Source organism: Poecilia reticulata, chromosome 15, assembly GCF_904066995.2.
Source record: "Poecilia reticulata chromosome 15, P_reticulata-male-v2, whole genome shotgun sequence".
Classification (NCBI taxonomy): Eukaryota; Metazoa; Chordata; class Actinopteri; order Cyprinodontiformes; family Poeciliidae; genus Poecilia; species Poecilia reticulata.
In genome coordinates this window covers 6,254,073-6,281,697 of record NC_088844.1, presented here as the reverse complement: position 1 = coordinate 6,281,697, position 27,625 = coordinate 6,254,073, and the positions used below count along the sequence as shown (strand labels likewise).

The 27,625-nt window shown below is 38.9% G+C and overlaps 2 protein-coding genes across 5 annotated transcripts in view; one reads left to right on the top strand and one right to left on the bottom strand.

Moving 5' to 3' along the window:
- gbf1 (golgi brefeldin A resistant guanine nucleotide exchange factor 1) overlaps positions 1-27,625 on the bottom strand; it is a 60,082-nt gene that overhangs the window by 25,993 nt on the left and 6,464 nt on the right. For all 4 annotated transcript variants that reach the window (XM_008428960.3, XM_008428961.3, XM_008428962.3 and 1 more), the window contains exons 4-6: positions 10,819-10,950; positions 700-818; positions 7-115 (exon numbers count right to left, since the gene is read on the bottom strand). In XM_008428960.3, coding sequence (XP_008427182.1) covers positions 7-115; positions 700-818; positions 10,819-10,950 — 360 coding nt within the window. The remainder of the gene's footprint in view (positions 1-6; positions 116-699; positions 819-10,818; positions 10,951-27,625) is intronic.
- Positions 20,305-27,625, top strand: part of pitx3 (paired-like homeodomain 3) — a 39,782-nt gene continuing 32,461 nt past the window's right edge. Inside the window, exon 1 of the mRNA XM_081616033.1 lies at positions 20,305-20,391. The gene's annotated coding sequence lies outside the window, so the exon portion shown is untranslated. The remainder of the gene's footprint in view (positions 20,392-27,625) is intronic.

Below are 27,625 nucleotides of genomic sequence, written 5' to 3'. Positions count from 1 at the left end.
ACTCACCACTTAAGCGCATCTCAAAGCAGATTCTAAAGCAGGACTGCATTATTTCGCAAACCGACTCATTGGTCAGATGGGCCCCTACTGGCGTCAGGAGCAGAGTCCTGAGGACCTAAAGAATCACAAAAGGAAAAGACCACAATCCAGTTAGAACTAGCTTCCAGCAGTGGTGTGTCTAGTGAAAGATACTGCTCTCTGTGCCATTATCAAGATTTGTGTTACTATAAAGAGTTGCCCCCAAAATTTGTGCAGTGTATAAAAACAGAGGTGTTGAAAAGTGAGCAAAAGGAGCTGACTGGGCAAACTGTATGAATTTCAACATGTAGTTTAAATACAAATGACATAGCATTTCAATCCAAAGGTCCAACCTCTCAGTGGACCATGCAACCCCACCAGCCACTTACTACCAGCCGTAGGTGGAAGTAAAAGTCGGGTTCTTCACTAAAGATAGTCACATAACGCATTCATATCTGCACACTTTCATTACTATTAAAATATTTAGAAATGGATTTGAATTTCAAAGCATTACTTGCTTTTCTATTCCAATTTATCAGACATTACTATGAAGGTAGGAGCCGAAAAGGAGGTAATGTTTGCTAAATTTCGTGTTGACAGTTGGTTCCATAAGTACAGATTTAAAGTAGGGATGCACCGATATGGAAGACCGTCGCTGCAAGTAAAACACACATGTTGTACCTGAAGAATTTTCATCAAGACCACTTCATCACTTGCCGGGTCTGTTCCCACAAATCTGGCGTGTGTGACTGCATCTGCCATGTTCTCAATGGCCTCCGCAGCAGCCTCATGGTTAGCATCTAGAAACGGACAAGAAATGCAACACATAACTACAGCGCAGCTCAGACTGCAATAACAATACACCTCCAGAAAGAGGAGCAGAGAATCCGATAAATGGTAAATTCACTTAGCTGTTGATTTAACGCTCAAAACTGTGATCTTAAAAGGCCTTTTTAAGTTTGATCAGGCTTGTATGCTCAGAACGGTCAAATTAATTTTCATGACCAAAGTCGAGAAAATGTAAAAAACCCTCAAGCGTAAAACCTCTTATGCTTTTTAAATGTATTAAAAAAAAGACTAGAAAGGGATGCACATTGAAACAAGTTGAGATATGGAAGGTGATTGGTTCGTATCAGAATTTGGTGCAAAAACAGCTAATTAATACTGTCAATTGCTCAATATCTAAGGCAACAGTGAACACAAAACCAAAACATTCAAATAAACAAATGAGGATGGAGGGTAAGAAATCGTGAGAATCAGAAAAGGCGTCTATAAATAAAACGTATTATTTTTATTATTATTAAAATGATGAGAGGGAAAGAACTTGCAGCTGTTCTCTGAATCACGATTCTTCACAAATTTAAGGTTCGTCTCTTCTTTATCTTTACTTGTCCTAGTGATGCATCACAGCTCACATCCATACAGACAGATTTGAACTTTTTTAAATTTCTAAACATATGGGATCTACTTGTGAATTGACTATTTGTTGGAAACAGTCCAATACAAGGTCCGCTGCTGAACCCACCCGCAAAGTCATCAACAACACCTTTTGGTCTGTGAAGTACCTTATCCAACTAAGCAACCCAACAGCAAACGTCCACATGGTGGATCCCCAATGCGCTTCCAAGCCTGAGATCTGATGACCAGATGTGGCCTTCTGTTGGAAACAGGCTGGGACGAATCGGCTGCCAGAGCAACAGTAGTCTGTGTTTAGGAAATCTGAGAGGCTACTCAGCCATTTTCCCGGAGCCAGCTTGTTTTTCTTTCTCATCTCTCCTAAGAGCAGCGACTCATTAACTAATAAGTAGTGGGGAGAGGAGGAGCAGATGTACGGGTAGAACGACAATGTCAGGAATTGGTGTGGAAAAAAGTTTAAAGGAACACCCAACTTCTCTAAAAAATAGATTAAAAAACATCTATTTAATTTAGCAAACTACTAGGGGTTATGTTTGGAACATTTTGATAACTTTCAGTCACTGCATCATTTTTTAATCATTATTACCTTTGTCAGACTAAAGTTATTTCTATGACCATTGTGGGTTTTTCTTTCATTAACCGAGGGGTAAAAACAATTTTGTCCATGTGGGTGCATATATCTTATATTAATGAGTTAAGATATGCTTCATAAAAGAAGTTGGATGTGATGTGTCCCAGAGGAATATTGCGGGGAAAACAAGAGCAGCAGCTGTCTCATTTCTTTTAAACTTTATATCTGTTGATGGTTAAAACATTCCAGGGGGTTTTGGTTGTTTTTATTCATTACTGTGGATATAAATCTTACTTAACGCTCTAAAATGAAGGACGTTCTCCCTCTGTTTCCATTAATAGCAGAAAGAGCAAATCTGGGATTTTAAATCAATCGTATCACAAACTGTGGAGGAGTAATCCAACATTTCTCAGGTAGAATTCTACCTGGGTAGTCTGTCTTAATCCTAATAGCATTTACCCATTTTACCCAATGTGTAAAAGCCAAAGATGGTTCCTGGGAACGGATCCTGAATATGGTTGTCATTTGCCTACATAACCCACAGGCACTCATGCAGAGTCAACAGAGGGCTGAACATGAGTCAGAGGGAATAGACAAGTCTGAGCAGCTCATCTTAAAAGATCTCAAGCTGCATGTTACAAATCTGTAGAAACCAAACACTACCAACAAAACACACCTTCACTAAAGGTCCAACTCTCAGAACAAGTACTTGGTCTGTGAAAAAAAGAAAAACTACTTTGAATTGGAGATTACAGAATCAATTTCTACTAACGTAATGCAAACATATTTGATGTAACAAAATACTGTTGTTACTTGCTGATTATTTATATGGAAGCCCGTTTCCACCTCTCTGTTAAGAAAAAAAAAAATTATCTCGAAATAATACCGAGATACTATCTCGAAATAATAATATCTCGAAATAACGGAATACTATCACAACGTACCTTGAAATAACGAGACACAACCTCGAAATAGCTACACAACCTCATGACGAGATGCAACCTCATAACGAGATGCAACCTCATAACGAGATAGCATCTCAAAATAATGATAGCATCTCAAAATAACGAGATACAATCACAACATATCTCGAGATAACGATACAACCTCGAAATAACGATACAACCTCATAACGAGATGCAACCTCATAACGATATACAACCTCGCAACAAGATATCTCGTAACGAGATAGCATCTCGCAATGATAGCATCTCGCAATGATAGCATCTCGCAACGACATACAATCCCAAAATAACGAGATAGTATCTCGAAGAAATAACGAGATAGTATCTCAAATAAATAACGAGATAGTATCTCAAAGAAATAACGAGATAGTATCTTGGAATAATGAGATAGTATCTTGGAATAATGAGATAGTATCTCGAAATAATAACGAGACACTATCACAACATCTCGAAATAACGAGACACAATCACAACAGATCTCGAAATAACGAGATACAACCTTGAAATAATACAGCTTCATAACGAGATACCATCTCGTTATTTCGAGATACCATCTCATTATTTCGAGATACTATCTCGTTATTTCGACATTGTATCTTGTCATTTCGAGATGTGATAGTATCTCTATTTCAAAATACTATCACAACATATCTCGAAATAACGATACAACCTCATAACGAGATAGCATCTCAAAATAGCGAGATACAATCTCGAAATAGCGAGATACAATCTCGAAATAGCGAGATACAATCTCAAAATAGCGAGATAGTATCTCGAAATAGCGAGATACAATCTCAAAATAGCGAGATAGTATCTCGAAATAATAGCGAGATACAATCGCGAGATACCATCTCGAAATAGCGAGATACAATCTCGAAATAGCGAGATACAATCTCGAAATAGCGAGATACAATCGCGAAATAACGAGATAGTATCTCGAAATAATAACGAGATACAATCACAACATATCTCGAAATAATGAGATACAATCACAACATATCTTGAAATAACGAGATACAACCTCATAACGAGATACCATCTCAAAATAACGATCTGCCATCTCAAAACGAGATACCATCTCTATGAGATACAATCTCAAAATATCTCCAAATATCTCAAACAAGAGTATCTCATAACGAGATACAATCTCAAAATAATGATACATTCTCAAAATATCGAGATATTATCTCAAAATCTCAAACAAGAGTATCTCATAACGAGATACAATCTCAAAATGATGATACAATCTCAAAATAATGAGATATTATCTCATAATGTGATACAATCTCAAAATAACGAGATACTATCTCAAAATTACAACATAGCATCCAAAAATAACGAGATACAATCTCAAAATATCTCAAAATAAGATACTATGTCAAAATAACGAGACACTATATCAACATAACGAGACAATCTCAAAATATCTCAACATAACGAGATACAATCTCAAAACAACGAGATACAATCTCAAAATATCTCAAAATAACAAGATACTATCTCAAAACAATGAGATACAATCTCAAAATATCTCAAAATAACAAGATACTATCTCAAAATAACGAGATACTATCTCAAAATAACGAGATATTATCTCATAACGTGATACAATCTCAAAATAACGAGGTACTATCTCAAAATATCTCGAACGAGAGCATCTCATAACAATACATCTCAAAATAACGAGATACAATCTCAAAATATCTCCAAATAACGAGATATTATCTCATAACATGATACAATCTCAAAATAACGAGATACTATCTCAAAATATCTCGAACGAGAGTATCTCATAATACATCTCAAAATAACAAGATACAATCTCAAAAATATCTCAAAATAACGAGATATCTCATAACGTGATACAATCTCAAAATAACAAGATACTATATCAACATAACAAGAGACAATCTCAAAATATCTCAACATAACGAGATACAATCTCAACATAACGAGATACAATCTCAAAATAGATACAATCTCAAAGAAACGAGGTAGTATCTCATAATGAGGTAGTATCTGAAAATAATGAGATGGTATCAAAATAATATGAGATAGTATCTCATTATACTATCATTTTTGAGATAGTATTGCATTATTTTATTTTGGCGGAAACGGGCTTCCATAATTGTCTATGAAGGTCCAATAAGTTTTACAAAAACTGTTACAAGGTTAGAAAGGTTAAAGTAACTGCCGCTGACTTTCTCAGTGAGTGAGCCTGATCCACTCGTCTAAGATTTCTAACAATGGTTGATTTGTCAGCAGCACAGGCACAAACAATGATGACCCAATATTAAATATGGACAAAGAAAGAAAAGGCTGTTAAAAGAGACGGGGTCAAAAGCAAAGCCTTAGTTGCTCTTCCTTTTTAGCTTGAAAAAAGTGTTGATAAGACTGGAATAATTAAAAAAAATTAACATGGGCAATTCTAGGAAAATTGTCAAATACTGCCAGCAGATGGCAGTATTTGACAAAATTAATGCTTTTTCAATTTTCTGTTTTTTTCCATCTTGATATTAGCTCAGTTTACAGTTACAGGGTGAGAAATTGTTAATCTGCAAGGAAAATCTTGGAGAGTAACTAACTTCTGAATTTTTATATAACAAAAGAAAATATCAGCTTAAGTCCACTAAAAAAATGACTGAAACAGAATATTAAGAGAAAGAAAATGCTTAAAAAAAAGGCAGAAAATGTAACAAGTATGTAAATGGGAATGCAGGCAAGAGCATGTCTTCTAGAGGAAGAGCTTCACGATTCAATTATGATTCTAAAAGCTATGTTACAGTACATTTTCATGGTGAGATGCTTCACTGACAGATTTCTTTCAGAATTATAATTTTCACCCATTATTTAAAGCTACTGCATGTAACTTTAAAAGTATGTTTGTTAAAACTGTCACCATGTCGCGACAGTATGGTATGGGAAAGATAATCTGTGAAACGATCTACCTTCTCCACCTCCTCCTTGAGCTGCTGTTGCTGTCTGAAGAAATGAACAGTTCTCAGTCAAAAACAACCAATCAGAGCCAGGAGGAAGGTCTTACCGCTGTCAATTAGGCTCGTGTACTTGCTGCTCAAAGGTGGAGAAACAACTTACTGTTACAGGAAAGGTGGTCATGCTAACTATCTTGAGCATTCATGGCAAGCTTTGTTGGCGAAGAGAAGCTGAAGCGTAGCAGAAAGCTGGAGAGGCTTGATGACCCCAAGACCCCTCTTCCTGGCTCTGATTGGTTGTGTGTAGTCAGCACTGGGAGAAGGCAGAGATGCTAAATTTTTTTTTTCAGATTATCCATTGCATGCCATACTGTCACAACATAGTAGGGCTGTTGTAAACGATTATTTTAGTAATCGAGTAATCTATAGATTTTTCTTACGATTAATCGAGTAATCGGATAAAAACAATTATGAAATAAAATATTGGTAAATCTTCCATAACACCAGTGTTACTATCGGATATCAACAACAGTCTATTTTTTCCACATTTGAGCTTCCCTACCAGTTACTTTTTTGTAGACCGGGGGAGCAATACGGGATATTTACGGCTCCTCCGCTCAGAAACTCATCTACCAGCCATGTTCTGCCTCCCCTTTGTTCAGACCGGGATGATATAAGTTTATTGTGCGGTTCGTCCGTAAAGCTGCTCTTACCCTGTAAGCATCAACCCTCAGCCGCCCGCCGTGTTCAGTCTCTTCGCTCACCTGTATAAATCCTCCTCAGCTTCTTCCCGCCGTTCAACCAGCAGCTCCGGAGCAGAAAGGCTGCCGAACTCCCGGCATTGCACCGGTCATTTTAAGGATGTTTATTGGTCCCACAAAAACGATGAAAACCCGGAATTATCACCAATCAGTAAAATCCCAGCGGGCCTAACTTGAAGATTGGACGTTACGCCGCTAACACGTAGCTTCCGTCAACAACTCAGAGGCGGAAGTCAGAGCTCCGCGCAACGCAAATAATGTTCCGGCTGAAACACGGTGCGCTAAATGATAAAACATAAATTAACGAAGCTTCGAGGCAGGTCAATTTTCCTCTAGGAATTTTAATAATCGAGGTACTCGAATCACTCGAGGAATCGTTTCAGCCCTACAACATAGTGAAAATTTTAAATAGGCAAACAAAAATGATAAAAATTGCATTCTGCAGCTTTAAGTCCAGATTTACTGCATCTGGCGCCCTCTAGTGCAAAGTTACGAGGCATGTCTCGCGTGAATATATATGAAAAAGTTTGATGAAATGCGACATGGCCGTTCAAACTATCGGATATGTATTCGATTTAGTGTGGCACAAATCAGATTTTTGTTTGGAACTGGACTGTTCAGACTGCCATGAGAAAGTCTTGGGTATCATTTGCCTGCAGTGTGTATGCAGCCTTTGTGGCACAAAACCGTCGTTTTCAAACCAGAACCAGATCAATTTAACATATGGTCCAAAATCACAAACTATTGCTGTCATTAGACATACTGGGAGTTTGTACAGTATATGTATTTGTAGAGAAACATGGTTTGCTACCACAGTAATATTTATAGTGAAATAAATTTCAAAAAGGTATGATGAAATGACTGGATTAAGACCGGCATTTTCCAATAACTGTAACAACGACAATAAATCTATTCACTGGCTAGTAACAACTGCACTTGCAAGCTGCATATCAATGTCAGGTTCTTTGACTGCAGCTGTTTGGACGGTGTTGGGACTCAGACTCAGTTGACACCATTTAACCAACATCTGTTTATACATGCTTGTTTCACACTTAAAGCAACTGTGAATATTTCCATGATGAGGGTAAAAAGGACATTCAGTGTCGATGATCCACCAGCAAAAGTAAGACTTTGCATTAATAAATAGACTGCTCTCCTTTAGCTAATTTGATAATGTTGCAATAATTGCCAAAAGTATATCCTCTGATAAGTCAAAAAGTATATTTCCACTGCAGGAACCTTTTGTTGGGAGTTGGGTAGTTTTTAATCTATGTATATCCTGGAGTAGATCAAATGAACCACAGGAATCCAAGATTCTTAATCATTTCTACATCAAACAAGATTTTTTTTCTCCATCTATGAACAATGGTTCTAAATTTATATCGATATTCTATTATCCTTATCCCGTTTAATCCCACCGGCAATGATTGTTGCCGGACATTTTTTGGCAGCTAATTGAATTTTTTAAAATAAAATAATTGTCCATCTACTCTAAGCAAAATCAGTTTCATGTAGCTAGTGTGAAAGGTCACATGACCAGACCTCTTTACCTCCTGCCTGTACCGCTGGAGGTAAATTTCTATCTCAAACTTGTACAACAAGAGGAAGTCAGTAAAATACTTTAATAGATATAAATAAAATATTTTGTACATATGTTCTTTCAAGAGTCTTCAATTGATATATAATCAAATTGTATCCCTTCATCCATCTTTTAATCATAAGAGTGTTTGTAAGCATGGCAACAATTAGACATAGACAGCATCATACCATGTGTCAGTGGTTTTGCTGTTTAGTCTACATATCTTGCTGTTTCCACACAGCTTAAAACTATCAAATATTTCAGATCTTCTAGACATCAAACTGATGTCTTCTACATCACTGTCATTCCCACAGTTGAAAAAAATCCCTCACAGAAGTGGAGGTGAATTTAGAAATTGGGTCGGTCAGACTCTGTGCAAGGAATTGAGGGGACAACGGTTAAAACAAGAGCCATACTTGGTGAACTTCCCTCTTTTAGAAGATACGTTTACCTACAACTAACTAATCCACATTCATTAAAAACCAGTTGGGATGTATCCGATTCCGATGGCTCTGAGGGTCAGCAACCACTTCAATATAGACTCATTATGAAAACAGATGAAGATAATGCCTTTCACTGGGGGTGAGATGAGTAAAGTTTTGACAGCAACGGGAATCACAAAAATCCTTCTCCTTATGTACAAGGAATGTACACTGGAATTGGATATGCACTCAGCTGAACAGAGTCCTGTGAGGCAGAAGTCAGGATGATTATGATACCCTCAAGGATCTGGGTTTATGATCATGGATTAAAGATCCACTCTGCACCATCCCACACAAGACTTGGGAAGAACGCTGTGCTGACTCTGGATGCAGAGGGAGACTGCAGCATGTAGAAGGCCAGTATCAAAACGTGTAATCGGTGAGAACTGATCTCAAGGAGCGAGTGGTCAGTGAGTGGAGACGTCTGGCCTCATGACAGAGAATATTTCAAACACAGTTTGTTAGTTGTAATTCTACATGATCGAATATAAAATTTAACTTTCCGCAAAATGATAAATGATATGAAAATGTTATGACTGTTGGCAACAAATGAAGCAAAAGTGCTTCAAGGGATGGTGGAAATGTTCATCCAGAGCGTACAGTAAGTTATAAGGCTTATATTAGGAGGAAAAGAGTAGAATAGTGTAGAGCAGAATGTCCACTTGATTGTGAAAGAAAAATGAGTGGTATCAAACCATTCATTGAGCTGGGAATAAATTAAAAGTTGTTTTTGATATCAGTATTTGAAATGGATAATTGTTTTTCATTAAGTTCTCTTTGTGTTCTCTTTGTGTATATGTTCATGACAAGAGAATGAGCAATCCATACATAGGAGGGAACATTACTCTATGACTAGATTTTTTATTTTATTTATTTTAGAAATTCTGAATTTCAAGACTAACAACTGCAAATCATGTCAGTAAGATGTTTTCATGTATAAAATCTAAAAATGACATTCAGAAAAGAAAAGGAAGATGACGGCCGTATAATTAGCTGAAGACACTGATTCTGAATTAGGAATAACTCTGAAGAGAGACGTAGAGTGAAGACTAGAGTAGAATACGTCAGTGAGGAGCAAAAACAGACAGGCACTTTGGGATTAAAGTGGTGAGCCACAAAGAGAAGGATTTTTCCAGCTTCACCTTTATTTATTCCCTCCCCCCCAAACATAAGATTATGATGTTTTGGATTTTTTTCTTTTTTTTTTTCTTTTTTTCAAAAATCTTTATTTTTCAGCGGCAGCGCAAAGTGACCAGCAGCTGATTGGTAATATTACATTTTTGGTCTTTTTGAATCTTGGACCACTATGGCCCAGGGTTACGGCTCACTAATGTTTGTCACACATGCTGTGCTGCTTCCAGCATTATAAGTGTGTAGCTGTTCAGGCACTGAGGGCCCCGACCACTGCAGTCACCTGGGACTGACCCCTGCTTTGAGAAGCGGCAACAACCAAACAGAAGTGTAAGAGCTGGAGAGGGGAACCACTTTCCAGTGCAGAATCAAACAAGTTGAGGCCCAGCTGCTGCCATCGTTGTGTTCTAGAGGTGTAATGTAATTTAACAAAAGAAGATTTTCATTTGCTAAATCATGGCTTTGAAGTCAAAATTTAATAGGTTTTCTGTACTTTTCAATGAAGGCGAAATATACAACAGACTTTATTTTATAACAGTGAACAAACAACAATAATGTTTTCTCAGAATTTCAAAAAGTGCCCAGTTTAGAATTGATCAATTTACTGAATCAAACAAAATTTCTCTAAAATAGTCAATAGCTGCATTTCTGTGTATTTCGCAAACAAGCTTTTTAAAAGCTTTGAGGCAGAACGCAGAATTCTGCAAATGAACATTCTGCATTTGTGCCGGTTTGAAACACTATTTGTGCCAGACCTAAACATGCCAAACCTAAACAGTTTTATGAAAAATATTTGGTATTTGCATTGCTAGTAGCGTTTTCATGTTTTGCCATAATTCATTGGATTAGATTAAGGAAAATTCACTGAGAACATATAATTTTAGAAGATGAAATCACAGAATCCCATTAAATAAAACACTGAAAAAATACAAATAAAAATCAGCAAAGTCATTGTTTCTTACCTATAAGGCCATATGAAAGAAACTTGTTTACAGAGGTAAGGGCGAGCCCGGTAATCGGCCCAGTGGTGTCTTCAGAGCGCACAACTTCAAGGAACGGCCGCATGAAAAGGTTGGGTTCCACATCTGAAAGTTCTGCAGAAGAGGAGACACAGTCAGCCCCAAAAATGTAGCAGATTCATCTTTTTTTAAATGCACAAGCTCTTTGATTGTACTGCAAATCACATGTACCAATTTCACTTGAGATAAGCCCAAACTATTTAAATCATAACTCTATCCAACTACTGTTTGATGATGTCATTTTCTTTTCTATTTTTTCTGTCTTAGTTTGGCTATCAGGCAAAGTTTACTGCTCCAAACCCCTGATCCTGCAGGGTACCTTTTGCTGATTTTACAAGGGAAGTTTAAGCGAAGAACAAAAAAAAAAAAGAGAATAAAATCTCAGTCATACATGGGGCTCCAACAAATTTATCAAATAAAAATTCCTGATTCAACATTACATTAAATATAATAGATTACGATGTACTAATGGTAAATTTTTCAACAGTGGGTATGCTTTAAACTTGCAATATGCAAAATAAGGACAGAAGAAAGGAAGGAAGGAAGTGAAGAAAGATGGAAAAAAGAAAGGAAAGAAGAAAGGAAGGAAGAAAGAGAACAAACTCTGAAAATAGTATGTGGGTATATTTTCTATGCTTTTCCCGCACTTTTCCAGACCTTTAAAATAGTACAAATCAAAAAGTCCAGGGTACCTTGAGTGAAGTGGGCTGCCCTTTCTACACAACTAAAACTGACCTCACCTAAAACAAGAGAAGCTTGATCGGACTTAACTTTAGCAAAATTTGGTGCATGTAAACTTCTGGTTGTCAATCTCATCTAATGTTGTGTCCTTCACAAGCTGTCAGTGCATATAGTTGCTTGACACTTCCTGAAGGGGTGCAGAAGTGAAGAAGCGAAGAGTACAATAAGCAAGGCAAAGTCCCATTCTTTGACTGACGCAGTGGCACAAAACCAAACACTGATGGTTATTGATCGGGACCTCTTTGGCTGTTAAATTAAGAGTCAGGGTCCTTGACTTGCGGTGCCAAGGCTTCTTAAGCTGAGGAGAAAACCAGCGGTTTAACAAGACCAGAACTACTAAATGAAATCCAGGGAGGATTCTGTTGTTCATCTGCTGAGCAAAAAAAAAAAAAAAAACATAGAAGACTGTTATATTTTCATCCATCTGCTGGGAGAGGTTTGATACATGTCAGCTCACCACAGCCCCCGTTTTTCTTCTACCCTCGTCTCAATCATCCGTATTTTCAGTATTTGGTCCCCGTGTTCTTCTGAACGGGACCGACACATGCAGAAGGGGGCAATTAGGAAGAAACAACGCTGTTGAGCTCCACATGGTCATTTCATGGGACCACACTGGTATTTATCAGTGCAACCGTAGCAGGCAATTTGAAAAGCCCTGGAGAAATTAAAACTTTGAAATTGTTTGGGAAGACTGCTGTAATTTCTACTGCGGAGAAGCATTTCCTTATGGGGCCTTATAGAATACACTTTGCATTTGTATTTACACAAACCAATGTTGTGGAGGCAGCTAGAAAGGCAAAAAATGCACGCTAAAATTTTGATGAAATCAGAAGCTCTAGCAGAAGCTCTAATCAATCATGGTTGTCAAGTTTTGTACAGCGAGAGTGTATGTCTAAGCTCAATTTTCAAAACAATGTACTTTTCTGACTCATTTTTTCAGGGATCATGTTGCTTCAAGTTCTATTTATTTATAACATACATTTAAAAAGAACATCTAAGTTAATCGAAATACTAGGGTTGCACCGATTGGAGTTTTCTGGCTGGTCAACAAATACTGATGTTTAAAAGGCCTGACCAGCCGATTCTGATTTTGGCTGATACCAATTTTTTATTTTAATTTTTTTCTGAAATATTGTTGTGTTTAGCAATTGCAAATAACATCTTACACAACAGTTTTCTAATACATAAACATTGTGGGCTGCCGGTGGCGTGCCCACCACCAGGCTTTGCAAGTTTTCCGTGGAAAACTCTGAACACTGTTTAAGTTGTAATTTGAGGAAGTTCCCTAAAACGGCGTCTCTAGAAATTATTTTTAGAGTTAGAATTCTTTGTGGATACGCAAATAAGAAAATAAGACCATCCTAGTGATCACAGTTCATCTTCAGCCAAGCTGGATGACGTAAAATTTCATCCACAGTCGACACTGTCGTATATTTTTTGTTGTTGTACAAAATATGATTTAATCTGAAGCTGACTATGTAATTGACTTATTTTGTTTTGTTTAGGGTTTTTTTCTAACTGTTTTTTTCATTGTTACTTGAATGGCATATTTATACAAAGTTGCAGCTAAATTGGTAGGAAGACTTTTCTGGCTCAAATGGCAAGGGACGCATCCTCGTTCACCTCACCTTAACTGTAGAGCAAGAGGAGGAGGAGGAGGAGAATATAAATGTACTACAAGCCAAAAAGAAAAAGACAGAGGATGAGCTGAGAATGAGGACAGATTTGACTCAGTTTCACCAGTTCTGTTGAGACAGCCAAAAATAATGCCTGATGAATATTCAAACACAGTAAAAATTCATCTGTGGCGACCACGGACATTTCAGACCAGTCATTTGCACTTACACTAAGGTGATAGAGGACAATTTCAGAAAAAAGAAATCATTTGAATTAATTTTAGCCAGCTGTATTTCTAGAACTGAACGATAGTGACCAAAAAGCAAGTTGGCAAAGAAAGAAATTTTTGAGAGAGGACGGAAAGGATGTATGGCAGAGACTCTCAGGCAGCAATACAGGGAACAGCTGAGAACTCCGACGCAGCTGGAGGTCGGCTGGAACACTAGAGATCTTGTCACAGGAATTTTGCAGAAACCTCATTACTGCTCGTTTTCTTTACATAGCTTTTTTTTTTTTTTTTGTTCTCTTTAGGGGTCTTAACTACTGCAGCAGTATGTCCAAAGAGGACTTTTTTAAAGGTTTTGTTGAAAGTAGTTTGACAGGAAAGAGGGTTATGAGAGAGGGGGAAGACATGCGGCAAATGTCATCAGGCTGGGAATTGAACCTGCGACCACCGTGAGGACTAAGGCCTCAATACATGGGTTGTGCTTTGCCCCTGCGCCACCACAGCACTCCAAAGAGGACTCTAAAACAGTGGTCCCCAACCTTTTTATTACCGCGGACCGATCAAGACTTGGAAAATTTTGCTGTGGCCCATGGGGGGGTGGGGGGGGGGGTGGCTGTTTGGTGTTCCCGCTAAATCCTGAATATACCCAATTTGGGTTGTCTTGGAGTTTTTATCGCAACCTGTGGGGTTTTTTCCAGACTGGGAACGAGAATACGACCTGCTGAATGTGACAGGTAGCCAATCAAAAAGCGCGGTGACGTAAGAACAGAGGGGAATCCCAAACAGCTGACATATCGCGGAACTGGGTCCGGTGGTTAACGGAGATATGTGGAAATGTTTATTATTAAATCTAAAGGTCATTATTATGTTTATTCAGTTAAAAATGTTAACTATGAAAAAACACAGTCACCTCCAAATCATAGTGTAGCAAATAAAGCGGCTGCTCCCGTCGTCTTTCATCCACAGCCTTTTCTTTTTGTTACGTCTTTTATCTCTTAAAATGACTCCACAAACTATCACTATTGCTTCTACATCGTCATCCGTGTTTGGTTATTCTAAATTCCCGTATGCTATGTTGGGGGTTTTGCTGGATTATCCTCTGGAATCAGGATGTTCGTGACTGGAATCGGTTTGTGTTGCTCCTACCTTGGACACACGAAGCGATCAAAACTGTTGTACTTTTACCAGCTCTGTGGTCACAGATGTTTGGAGAATCGGCCGACATTTCTTAAATCTTTCCGTCTAAACTAGACTTAAGACTCACAAGCTCTACTCCTCTCCTCTCGACCACTACCCAAACGCTCTGACTCTGGTCGCTATGGTAACGTTTATATATCCCTTCAAAATAAGATACAGATGTGCCACAAAAACGAACATTTTACTTTCAAAACTTTAACTCACGATACTGACTAACGGGAGCCCTGAGCTTGTTTCTCTGCAACGAGACGGTCCCATGTGGGAGTGATGGGAGACAATGACACCCGAAGTGTTGCTTATATCCACAGCCTGCTTGGTCTCTACGTGGTGAAGCAGCATAAATCTTCATTGCCTTATTAGCAGCCGGTCGCCGCATGTTACGCAGAGCGACTTGTAACGTGGGACTCACCTACCGGTCCAGGATAAATCCATTCTCCTGTCTCTTCTCTGCGCCTTTTCCACTTCGCAAAGAAACTTTCCAAAGACATCTGATCTGTTTCTTACTCGTTTTGCTGCTTGTGGCCTCAGTGTTGGCGCGCAAGTAACCGAGAGAATCCGGTTAAAGGATTTTCAAAATAAAAGATCCTCCAGACTCAAATAATACATAAAACGGAAATACTGTATTTCACTATTTCTTGCGCGGCCCGGTACAAATTGGTCCACGGACCGGGGGTTGGGGACCACTGGTCTAAAACATTTCACTAATAGAAGCCATTGAAATTGTTTTCAGTTGGAACACAAAAACTACAGCAATAGTAACAACACAAGTTGCTGCATTTTCATGACCATGGCAAAAATCTCAAAACGACCATTTATGAAAAATGCACAAACGAACTATAAAATGCAACACTTGACTGGTGAGTATTTTGTTTGTATCATAAAACTGATGACAAAGACAACACAAGTTACTGTACTTAGAAGAAAAAAGTAAAGAAGCCAAAACTAAGATGAAACTGTGCCATAAGGATGTGTGCGTGTGCGCATGTGTGTGTGTTCCATCCTTATTTGTTTCACCTGCTGCACTCCTTCAGCTCTTCACTAATGGCACTCCCCAGGGGTGCAGGGGATTTCAGAAACCATGCACTGTACAGATCAACCTGACTTTGTTCACACAAGACACAATAGCGCACTGACACAGAGGCTCATGCTGCAACTGCTGTGGAAAAAAACAGTGAATGGACAATGACCTTCTCACAACAAAGACTCTACAACCAAGTACTCATTTTTGAAAAACAGCCGCTTTATATATATATATATATATATATATATATATATATATATATATATATATATATTATAAAACGCTATCAATACATGATTATTTGATAGTTAATTATACTTCAATAACTGTTTATGGTCTCACATAATCTTCAAACTAAAACATAAAAATCCAGAGAAATACTTTTTACTATCCAGGAAACTGAACTTTTAGAAACAAAAGAGCTGGTCGTTAATTTATAAACATGTTTTGCTATAGTTTTGCTAGCCGCAATGGCCCTGGACGCGCCTCCTCGTAGACTTTGAATGGAAACCAGACGCTCAAAATCCGTTTGGTGTGAACGCACTGTAATTGCTGCTGCCGCCAATCTGGAGGAGCTCTGTGGGGGAGGACCAGGGGAGGGGTGGTACATGTGAGCTGGGCTGGGGACTGAAGCTCCAAGGTGGAGCTTTGGATAAATAAGCGGTGGATTGTATGAGCAGGCGTCAAGGCACCCATGAACAGTTGCCATGGGAGATTCAAGAATTTATCAAACATGCATCAAAGCAAGACTCCTGGTGTGTGTCTGATGAGAGAATGACAAAATATAAAGATAAAAAATGTCAACTTTGCATAGTACCTCCACCCCCTTAGTACTATTAATAATATTCAATGGCTATTAAATGTCAAAATGTCTTTTAAAGAGGTGTTTTCCTTTTTAACATGACCCTCTAAATCGGTGTTTCAAACTATGTTCCCCGGACCACTTGTGGTCCGTGAGTGCCCCAAGTGGTCCGCGAGGTACTGCATGTAAACGACCGGTTATTTGCCGTGATGTTAGCTCAAAGTGCAACACTACTGCTTGCTTATCAAAGAATTGTGTTAAAAATAAAATTGGTTAAGTGGCTTAAAACCTACTTAAAAGAAAAGCTGCAGACACCGGTGGAAAGAAAACAACTCCAGGATTACTTATATGATCAGAGGAAGCAGAGTCATAGCTGCCGAGTGTTGATGTGTTGCTCACAGGCTATTGGATTCTTTGAACGGCTCTATATGGTGAGGGTGAATTGATAAAATCTTAAAAGCTTGAATGAAGTCACTTGCATAAAAAGTTAAACAGAAATTTCTTAATGATAACATAGCCAGGCTAACCATAACAGCAATGGTGACTTCAGTACAACAGAAGGGAACATTTCTAGTTACTGTTGCCTCCATGACTCTATGGTAGGGAAACATGCCTATCAAGTTTATCCCCACAGGGGCACTGAAATGCTCTGTCCAAAGGAGTGGGAGATGGCCTGGGGTTGACTTCACAAACAAAAGGCGACAACTGTCATAAATGACTCCCCTGTGGGTCTGCATGTCAGCCATACTACTAACATGGGGTAACGGCAATGGCTTTGAGAGACCGTGGGGCCAACAGGGCAGCCTCTCAAACAAGCAAGCTGCTGCATGATGCTTTTACATACAAAATTATAATAAGCAGAAATTTAGTCATTTTGATATTGTGAAGTTTTTATGGTTTTGCTGTTTTTGTGTAAAAGAGTACATCACTGATTTAAGGATTGGGTGGCGACTCACTTTAATTAATCAAAACTTACAAACTCGTCAGTCCTATTTTCTACCAACATTGGGTTTACATTTTATTGTTGGTTTTTTTTACTTTTAACTCAGAAGGAAGAGGGGGTGGGGAAGTATGACGCTAATGAAACGGAAGCACCTTAACTGCTGTTGTTCACACAGCACTTCATTTGTATGTACATAGGTGCTTGCCGTTTGTCATAAGAAATCCTTTCACACTTAACCCCACGCCGTTCCAGCTTCAAATATCTTACACTAAAATCTGTCATACTGAGGTTGGTTCCCAAGAGTTTCTCAGAATATGTTGCTTAGTAATCAACATTGGAACAAACCCAATATCTTCCATTATACTCAGAGGTCATGCTAGACTTTTTTATTGTCCGTCATTTTGACTAACAGCATAAAAAAAAATCCGTCATTTACTATTTTTACCCGTCAAACGCACAGTGCCTCACTAATTCCTCCTTGTCTGCATCTGCAGAGAAATCTGCGCTAGTTCATCAGTCAGTTGGATCTGTCTGATCCTAACCAATCAATTGAACTTTGCAAGCTTTTTACCCAGTATGTGGACCTGGCATGTGCTTTTACTAGGATTGTTGTTGTGCGGTTTCGCTTCTCCGACATGGACACATTACGTCTGCCGCGCTGCTCCTGGGCACCGCTCTCCTTCTGAGCATGGGAGAGTAACGTCTTCCAGCTCCATTTGTTAAAAACGCAGGGTGAGATAAGTTTAATCCTTCGCAGCAGCGGAGCCGCATCCGCATTAGTTGTGCAGCGCACTGCGCATGTTACGGTCCAATTAACTTCTGCACATTCATTTTATTTCCTCGAGATAAATTGCCAGCTCCTCTGTTTAGACTATAAATGGATTAACACAACAATGCGTCCTCATTAGTCTTCTCTGTTCTATATGTAATGGAAACTGGAATTAAACGTGCCATTTCAACCAAAGGTTTAGAATGCGCTTCCTCTGCGATGAACTGTTTGCGTAAAGTCTATAATGTCTTGCCCATGTGCATCAGTCAAGAGTGTGACTGATGCACATCAAAATGATGAACTGGCTTCAAATATTTCCATTGATTTGAAAAAAAAAAAAACGGTCAAATACGGAAAATATTCTGTTAACGTGACCCTTGATTATACTATACCTAACATACTCCTAGTGTGGCTGAACGCTATGCAGATTATGTGGGGTGCACTCATATGAAAGTTTGGGCTGACATTGATGTGCAATAATGCTGTTTTGTCTGAAAACCTACACCACTTCCATTTCTCTGGCACTTCACTAAATGGGCTTTAAAACGTAGGAGTGACATGATCAAAAATGTAAGTGGAACATTTTCAAGCCTTTATGTCATGAACTGGAAGATGCCCAGTGATGATTACAGAAAAAAAATAAAAATTTAAATTAAAATTTAAAAATTTAAAAAACAGAAAAAATTTGAAAATTTTTAAGCAGAGCAGTTGACAAATGTCTGCAAAGTGCAGGTTAAAGAAATGTCACTGAGGGAGGTAACATTAATGCATTTGTGCAACAAACTTATTTCAGAAGTACCAAGTATCAACAGCCAGGTTCTCCCTCATGTTATAAGTGGATAGTCTTTTGCATTGTGTTGCTGACTTTGCAGCAATCCCTTATGCTGGGCATGCATGTATTGACAGTGGAGTGGACAAACTCCCCTTTAGCATGAAAAAGATTGGGGAAGTCAAACTGATTATTGATGCAACACTGACATAACTCCATGCATACAGATACTTCATTTCATCTGTAACTAAAACTAAACCCTTCCTGATGATCTGGGTGTCTGCTCCAAACACATACGAGTCCTTTCACACTCTCATAGGGAGCACAGACATTTTACCTGCTTGTGAGCTCATCTCTTTGTTTTGCCTTGGTGTATCGGAAGGTCTTGCTAAATAGGAAATACTAGTAAACTCTGAAGATTAGAAAAACAGAATAATTCTGTTCTCCAGCTGAAAAATTTAGGATAAGGGTTTTTATATATATGTATATATATACACACACACACACACACACAATTGCGCTTTGTGCATAACAGAACTGCAGAAGTGTACTCTGCCATTGCTGCTCTGTTGACAAACGGAGCTATAGGTCAGTGTGCAGTGATTGCTAACCTCTTTGCAATGCAGGTTATAAATAATTGCATTTTTGTAATAGCTTCTCTCTTCTGTTTTAAGCTTGTGCTTTGAAAACGGTTTATTATTTGTCCCTAATAATAAACTTACCGAGAGATAGTTTTCTGAAAAGGTTGCACAGAAAAAAAAGGCTTGCTCAGCTGAACATTAGCCCTATTTTGTTTTAATGTAGACCTTTCTTATCCACAAAGTTGCTTTCTGCAGGCTGTCAACCTCACTCCAGTCCTGTTCGGCACATGCAAGGGTGCGCCTATCCAATTGGACTGGCATCACGGCTATGGAATGCTGAAGTCCACATTTTTCCCATTCAGCAAGGAAAAACGGTCTTTCAAAGCCAATCAGCTAGAAATTTTGCTTTGTTTTTATTTTCAACTGAACTTCCTGGAACCTATTATGGAGCTGTCCGGGATGTATATTTAGCTATGGCAACACAGGGCCTCCTCGCCCATTTGCGCCACTGGTCATGTCACCTCTGATAAACAGAAAAACAATTGGCTATCCCTTTTGTCACCTTAAAGAAACCAAGGCACCGTGTTCCTGAGTGTAAATAACATAACATGCTTGCAAACACCACAAGTATTCCTGTGCACATTAGAAGATATCTTCAGAACAATATATTCAACTTCTACTTCTCCGTGGCTGAAAGTCACAATTAAAAACAAAACATTTATAAATCTGACTGTTATAAACTGCTCCTATATATGTACTTTGAGAGAAATGCAAATATTTAGGATGTACTTAGCATTGACAGTGGGTTCCAATCAAAAGCCATAGAGGTGTGTGGAACAGTCAGACAAAGGTGAGAAACAAACACGTCTACAAATGCAGTTGACAAATATTAGGGTTGAAAACAGATCAAGTTGTAGAAATTATAGAAACAAGTATAGCTGCAACGATTCCTCGAATGATTTGAGTATTTTGATTATTGAAATTCCTCGAGGAAAATTTATCTGCCTCGTAGCTTCGTTAATGTTTTATTATTTAGCACACCGTGTGCCGGCCGGGTCATTATTTACGTTTTGCAGCTCATTTCTGCATATGAGTTGTTGACAAACTAAGCTAAGCAGCATGACGCCCAATTTTCAAGTTTTATCCGGGGTTTTAATTGATGATAATGTCCGGGTTTTTATCGTTTTTCGGGGGACCAATAAGCATCCTTAAAATGACTGGCACAATCCCTGAAGTACGGCAGCTTTTCTCCTCCTGGAGCTGCTTCCTGGTGGTGGGGAACAGAGCTGCAGGTGTGAGCGCTCTTCCCCACCACGGGCAGCACTTGCGTAGACGATTAACGTAAGTGTGGCTTTACGGACAAATCGGAAAATTTAGTTCATATCATCCCAGTCTCAACAAACGGGTGGCGGAGCGCACTGTGACGGTACATAGCTGGTAGATGAGTTTCTGTGTGTGACAAATCCCGTCGCTAACATGGACAGAAAAACTATAAATGTTTGGGCAAGGTGAGAGTTAATCTATTAAACTGACTGAAGATGAATACATAATCCAAAAGCTGGAGTATAGACATTTTTTATCAGTGCATTTGTTAGCCTGCCTCTTTATTAATAAATTGAATATAATTTCAGATTTTTATTTAACTTTTCTTCAGGTTAACTTAGAAAGTGAGCCATTACTGTTACAAGTTAATTCTCTAAACTACAGAAAGGTTATTGTTAGGGAAGCTCAAATATGAAAAATTGGACTGATGTTGATATCTAGTATCTAGTAACACTGTTATGTTAGATTTACCAATATTTTATTTTATATCCAATTACATGATTAATTGTAAGAATAACCAATGGAATACTTTATAGCTAAAATATTTATTTACAACAAGCCTGGAAACAAGATTTATTCATTATTAGGAAACATCTGACATTTATTAATACCATTTATTTTTCTTATAAATTCCATTTAATACATGAAGTCAGACTTACTCTTGTACATCTTATTTCATCATTCTAATTAAACGATTTGGCTAGAACAAACAAACTTGTTCTGATATGACCCAATTAATCAAAGCAGTCAGATTCATGATAAAAATATCACAGAATGACTGACTCCTTAAAAAAAAAAATCACAGTCTAACTGAAATGTTTCACTCAAATATGTTGGTCATAGCAAAAGGTGACTGTAATAGGTGGCAGAAGGTATATTTTTTTATTCCTAGCTTAACAAAATTTCTTCTGACCGATGTCACCATTTTCAAATCCCCAGTGGACAGAGTGTAGAAACACGGCAGCATTTCTTTTTACATTTGGGTGTCAATTTAGGAAACAATCAACATAAGAAGTACAGTGCACGTTTAGTATCTCTGAGGATCTAAGCTACAGATCAGCCTCGGTGCAATGCTTTACTAATTGGGTATGTGTATTACAATGTCTGTGGACACAATACCCTTATGGGGCATGAAATAACAAGCAGCTGTGTGTCAGGAGACTGTATGTGCACATACAGGAGACTGTGTCCGTGTTTGGGTGAGTGTGTGTGTGTGTGTGCGTGCGTGTAATAGCTGCTGGGAGGTTTATTAACCCAGTCCATCAAGGCTGAGTGGGATTCACACTGAGACACTGAAGGCTTAAGGATGCGAGTGCCACACCAGGCAAGACAATTCTTCCCTGAAATACTAATATGGGCTCTGATTTCCAACCACAACACTAAACCTCCTCCCCACAACCAGAGCAGGGACCTCCAAGCCAGATCTGTCTTCTAGTGCGCAGATGCTTTGATGTTCAGCTGAGGACATTTTAAAAACAGCAGCCTCAATTGCTTAGCGTTGACTTTCTACATACCCACAGCATTGTGACGTCACACACAACTGCAAAACATAATTTTTGATGAAAGCTCCTGAACAAGGTCCCTTATATTAAAATAAACTAATATATAAACTAATATACAAGGTTTCCCCCAGAAAACTTGCTACGCCCGGTGGTTGGGCACTATTGCAGTCATTCATCCAGCGGCCCGTCGTGTTTTGAGTTAAAAAATGTTTAAAGTTGACAGGAAATTTGAAAATATCACTTAAAATTATGAAAAACATTTAAATGACATATATTCTTGATGATCTCAATGAATTCAAATGGTCATCTCCTCCCTGTGGTTTAAAATTAGAGACACCCCAATTTACACAATGAAAGCCTACACCTGTCACCTTTATTAATTGTCAATACCAACTGGATAGTCAATCTTGAAAATGCTTTTTAGCCAGTCAACATGTCACCACATGCCAGCCATGAGCCTGTTTTAGAGCTGACCACAATGGAAGACTCGTTTCAGCATCCAAGGGTGTTGATACATTCCAAACTCCCCTAAAGCCTACCGTTTTATTGATGATCCAAACTCCACAGGGAGTAATTAAAGCAACACTAGACTGAAAGACCTAAAGTATGGTAAGTACATCATCTTTGTTCAGTTTTTTTTTTTTTTAATACAGGTCCTCTCAGAAAGAAAGGACAAAAACGTCCAACGAAATAAAATACAGTGAATAAACGCTTCAAAAAAACAAACAGCAGACATTGAGAGGGGTGATTGATAAGATATTTAAAATGTACTATTATAATAGTGATATTATAATAACACAATATAATTATTCCAAAAATTTACCTGAACACAGTTTTATTAGAATAAGGATTTTTTTTAACATTGAGGTTTTCTGTGTTAAGTTTTGGGCACTAATTGAAATTAAATTAAATTCGTTATGTTTGTTTCGATTTGTAAGCAGAAACAATGGTAACATGTTTGTTGCGTTTCTCCCAATTTAGTTCTACCTTTATTTAAGAAGTCTGTCTTTCATTGTTCATACTGGAGTGGTTTAGTCATTTCTGATGCACAATAATTAAAGAAGCTTCAACTAACATTAATCTGAGCATATCAGAAAGACCCCAGGCTGGGATTCGAACCCAGGACCTTCTTGCTGCAAGGCAACAGTGCTACCAACTGCACCACTGTACCGCTGTACAGCCCCTAACAAAACGTCATAATTGGATTATTTCATTTTGTGTCCATATGAGATTATTTATTCCAAATACATTTTAATCAGTTCAATTAATTTTGTGCATGTAAACATAGCTGCAGTCGGTACTGCAGCAGAGGATTATGGATTGTACAAAGCAGAAAAGCAATGCCAGCTATGTGGTCATTTTTCCACAGTGTAAAAAATGGTAGGGAAACATAGCTGAAAAATCTGTTATCAGACATAACAGCAACATTAATAACAGTCAAAAATGTTCATATTGGTGCTTTGCTGTTTAATACAATAAGGAAAGTCTTTCAGTTCTACTAATATTGGTTAATGGCTGAATAAAATTAAATTACACAATCATCATATAGAGCAACCTCATCTTGATTTAGTAAAAACTAGAATGTTGTGGCTTTGCCTTTATTAAGTGATTATTGTATCACCATTCTAGCTGTCTTTGTTAGTTTAACAGCCTTTTAAGCTGGGTTTTTTTTTTGGCTGTTGAAAGTTTGGCCTTTGAATCTACATCTCTTATACCTGATAACCTTTGGTTGTTGTCCTTGTAATACACTTTATGTGGCTCAAGCTGTTTTGGAAAAGTGATGTATAAATAAATTTGACCTCAATTCATTCAACCATACAGATTCCAGGTAGTCACATTCAAAATGTCTTATGGCTTGTAAGGCGGCAGCTTCAAGGACTCAGTGTCACTCCCCGTCTATTCATTTCCTATGAAACTTGTCTGCCGAGGTGGCAATTGCTTGACAAGAGAGAGGCATGATTCATGCATGTGAAATTTTGAGCTTGTGCATGCATATGTGCACACGCAGGCTAATTACACGAAACAAGAAAGTTTAAAAATCATCAGCTTCTGTCGCCATTGCATATGTTGGCTTCACCCTGAGTGGCAAAAAACCTCTGCCTTTTCCTGTCATTTGTCGAGCCCATTACACTTATTACTCTCCTAAATCATATAACTATGATGAAACAGAACAAAAATGCAGGTTTTTCAAGAAACCACCCTACAAAATTAGCTGCGATTTCTTTATTTTTTGGATGAATCTAGTTCTGAGAAACTCAAAGCTTTGACTAAACTGAGTCGGTGTAAATGTAGAGTGTTTGATTTACGTACAAGGATTGCCCAGGCTGACCTCCACCTATTCTCCTTTCGGTCTTTGGGCTTATAAGGGCCAGTGTGTTGTGTTCATGTTTATCCAGGCTTCCTGTCAGCACATCCAAATCCCCCGTGGAACCTTCAAACCTCTCTTGCATCAAACCTCTAAGCTCTCTCAGCGCCTGAAATCGGCCCCATCCCGCCCTGCCTCCAACTGAATACACACACCCCGACCAGGATGATTAATAGCCCTCTGCTCGGACTCTTCATCCACTCAGCACATTGTTTAGAGCCTCTGAAACAGGACAACACTTGCATCCCTTCTTCACACTGGACTTAAGCCGCGCCTGTCAGTCCCCGGTTAGGGACCTGTTAACTGACCAGATTTATAGCTACTAACTAGCACTAGATGGCACCCAGTCTGAGGAGGGGGACAACTGCTGGGCCAAATGCTGTAAAATACCTGCCTCATGCATGCGTCTCCCATCATAACTCACTACCGCAGCAAGATGCAGTTCAGCTTTTATGAAAAGTGTGATTTTTAGCTAAAGTTACTTATATGAGCAAGGTTCGAAGATTAAAATCCCCTGAGAATGGAGCGTTGCGGAATTGTAGTGTTGGACTAAAACTGAATCCAAAGTCTCGAGCCCTTTAAAAGGACGTACACACCAAGATCTCTGGCTCTCGTAACTGCCTGACAAAAGTACACCTTTTAGAGTGTCACCCCAATACGTCAAAAATAAAATGGCTTCACTGGGAAAAATGTAAAGAATATAACCTTGTAACTATCGTACTGGTGTGGCATGAAAAGCCAGAAAGCAACAATAATTATTTGAAAGCAAATCCAGTGTGGAATGTAAAATATGTCTTATTTTAAAATAATTTTTTTTTTTTTTTTTTAGACAAGTTGCTGTCGATTATTAAATGGCAATTTAATAGGAATTTTAAACTTATTGGTGATCCACCCAGGAACAATTAAACTGTACCTCCTCCACAGTTAAAAAAAACCTTACAAAATTTATGTACTGTAAATAAAGCAAATTCTGTATCTAAGAAATGGAAAATTGAAGTCGTTTAATTATAAAAATCACAAAATAAATAAATAAATAAAGCTACACCTTAGTATATTTGTTTTAACTCATAATAAAAGCGATTATATTGCGAAAACATCGCCACTAAAGTCATTCTTATTGGACATTAGGTGGAAAAGCGCCTGTTCGGTTTGTGATCTTTTATGTCCTTTAAATAACACTGACAGGAATGAGAATCTAACATGTGATCTCCAGCTCAAAGCCAGGAGACAGAGAGCCCTCAAAGCAGACATGCCGAGCATTACAATGAGGCAGATTCTCCCATCTCAGAATGGAATCGAGAGTAAACAATTTTGAATAAGTGGCTAAGCAACATGAATTATGGTTCTTTCTCCTCGGCATTGGCCAGCTGCCTTGTCCTGCTCCAATTGGGAATGATATATGTGCAAAGATCAGGTGGCACGGAGCAGGACGCGAGGGAATGACGGCTAAAGGAATGGGTGAACAGCTACAACCAAGTGCTTGGGCGAAACCCCCCTGGGGTCCGCCAGTCCCGGTCTGACCACAGCTGTGGATTGACACAATACAGAAATACACACACTTGACCTTGACATGAAACAAATAGAAACGGCATGTGCACAATCTCTTTATGACCGACATGATGGTAACATTTATAGATAGTAATGGTCTTGAATATCTAGTTTAGATAAGAAGAAAGAATCTTATTTTTTCCTTTCCGACAGTAGTCAAAGCAAATAAATAGACCACTCTTGTGGAGACTAGGCATGCGCGGGTTACTGGTTTCAAAGTAGACTGCGATATAAAAATTTCTGTCATACAGTCCCAGTGGTACAAGCATTTTTTTTTTCTGTCTGGTCAGACAGAAAGTGGAGGTCAAATCCCAGCATGTGTGCAGCAGCAGTATCACAACACCCACCTCCTCCCCAAGCACCCATGTATAGCTACTAACTCTGCAAGTTCAGGCAAGTCCCCCCAAAGTCACTTATTCTAAAAGAATAACATCCGCTATAAGGGAATACTTCAGCTTCCATAACAAGGCAAGGAAACGTGGAGGTAGAAGGTTGTCCATCCATCCATCCATCCATTTTTTTCCGCTTATCCGGGGTCGGGTCGCGGGGGCAGCAGCTTCAGAAGGGAGGCCCAGACTTCTCTCTCCCCAGCCACTTCTTCCAGCTCCTCCGGAGGAATCCCAAGGCGTTCCCAGGCCAGCCGAGAGACATAGTCCCTCCAGCGTGTCCTGTGTCTTCCCCGAGGCCTCCTCCCGGTGGGACGTGCCCGGAACACCTCACCAGGGAGGCGTCCAGGAGGCATCCTTACCAGATGCCCGAGCCACCTCAACTGGCTCCTCTCGATGTGGAGGAGCAGCGGCTCTACTCTGAGTCCCTCCCGGATGACCGAGCTTCTCACCCTATCTCTAAGGGAGAGCCCAGCCACCCTGTGGTAGAAACCCATTTCAGCCGGTTGTATCCGTGATCTCGTTCTTTCGGTCATGACCCAAAGCTCATGACCACAGATGAGGGTGGGAACGTAGATCGACCGGTAAATCGAGAGCTTGTCTTATGTCTAAAACATGCTTATGAACAGCGGCAGCCAGAGGAGGCAGACATGATCGCACATCTAGCTAAATTTAAGCTAAAGTTTGAGCAGTCTTGAAATGAACAAGCTAATGCTACCGTGTAGCATTAATGAAACAAATATCACCATGTTACTGTGACACATTATGCTGGTCGCAACTAGTCTGCACGAGTGTTTTGGACTTGATAGATTTAACTCATTTTGAGTTAAAGGCAAAAGTACCAACTGTGTCTTCTAAAACCCCCATTTGTTTGTGGCAGATGGATGCTTGTACTGAGCCAGGTTCTGATTCTGCTAGAGGTTTCTTCCTGTTAAAGGGGAGTTTTACCTCAAGCGTGCT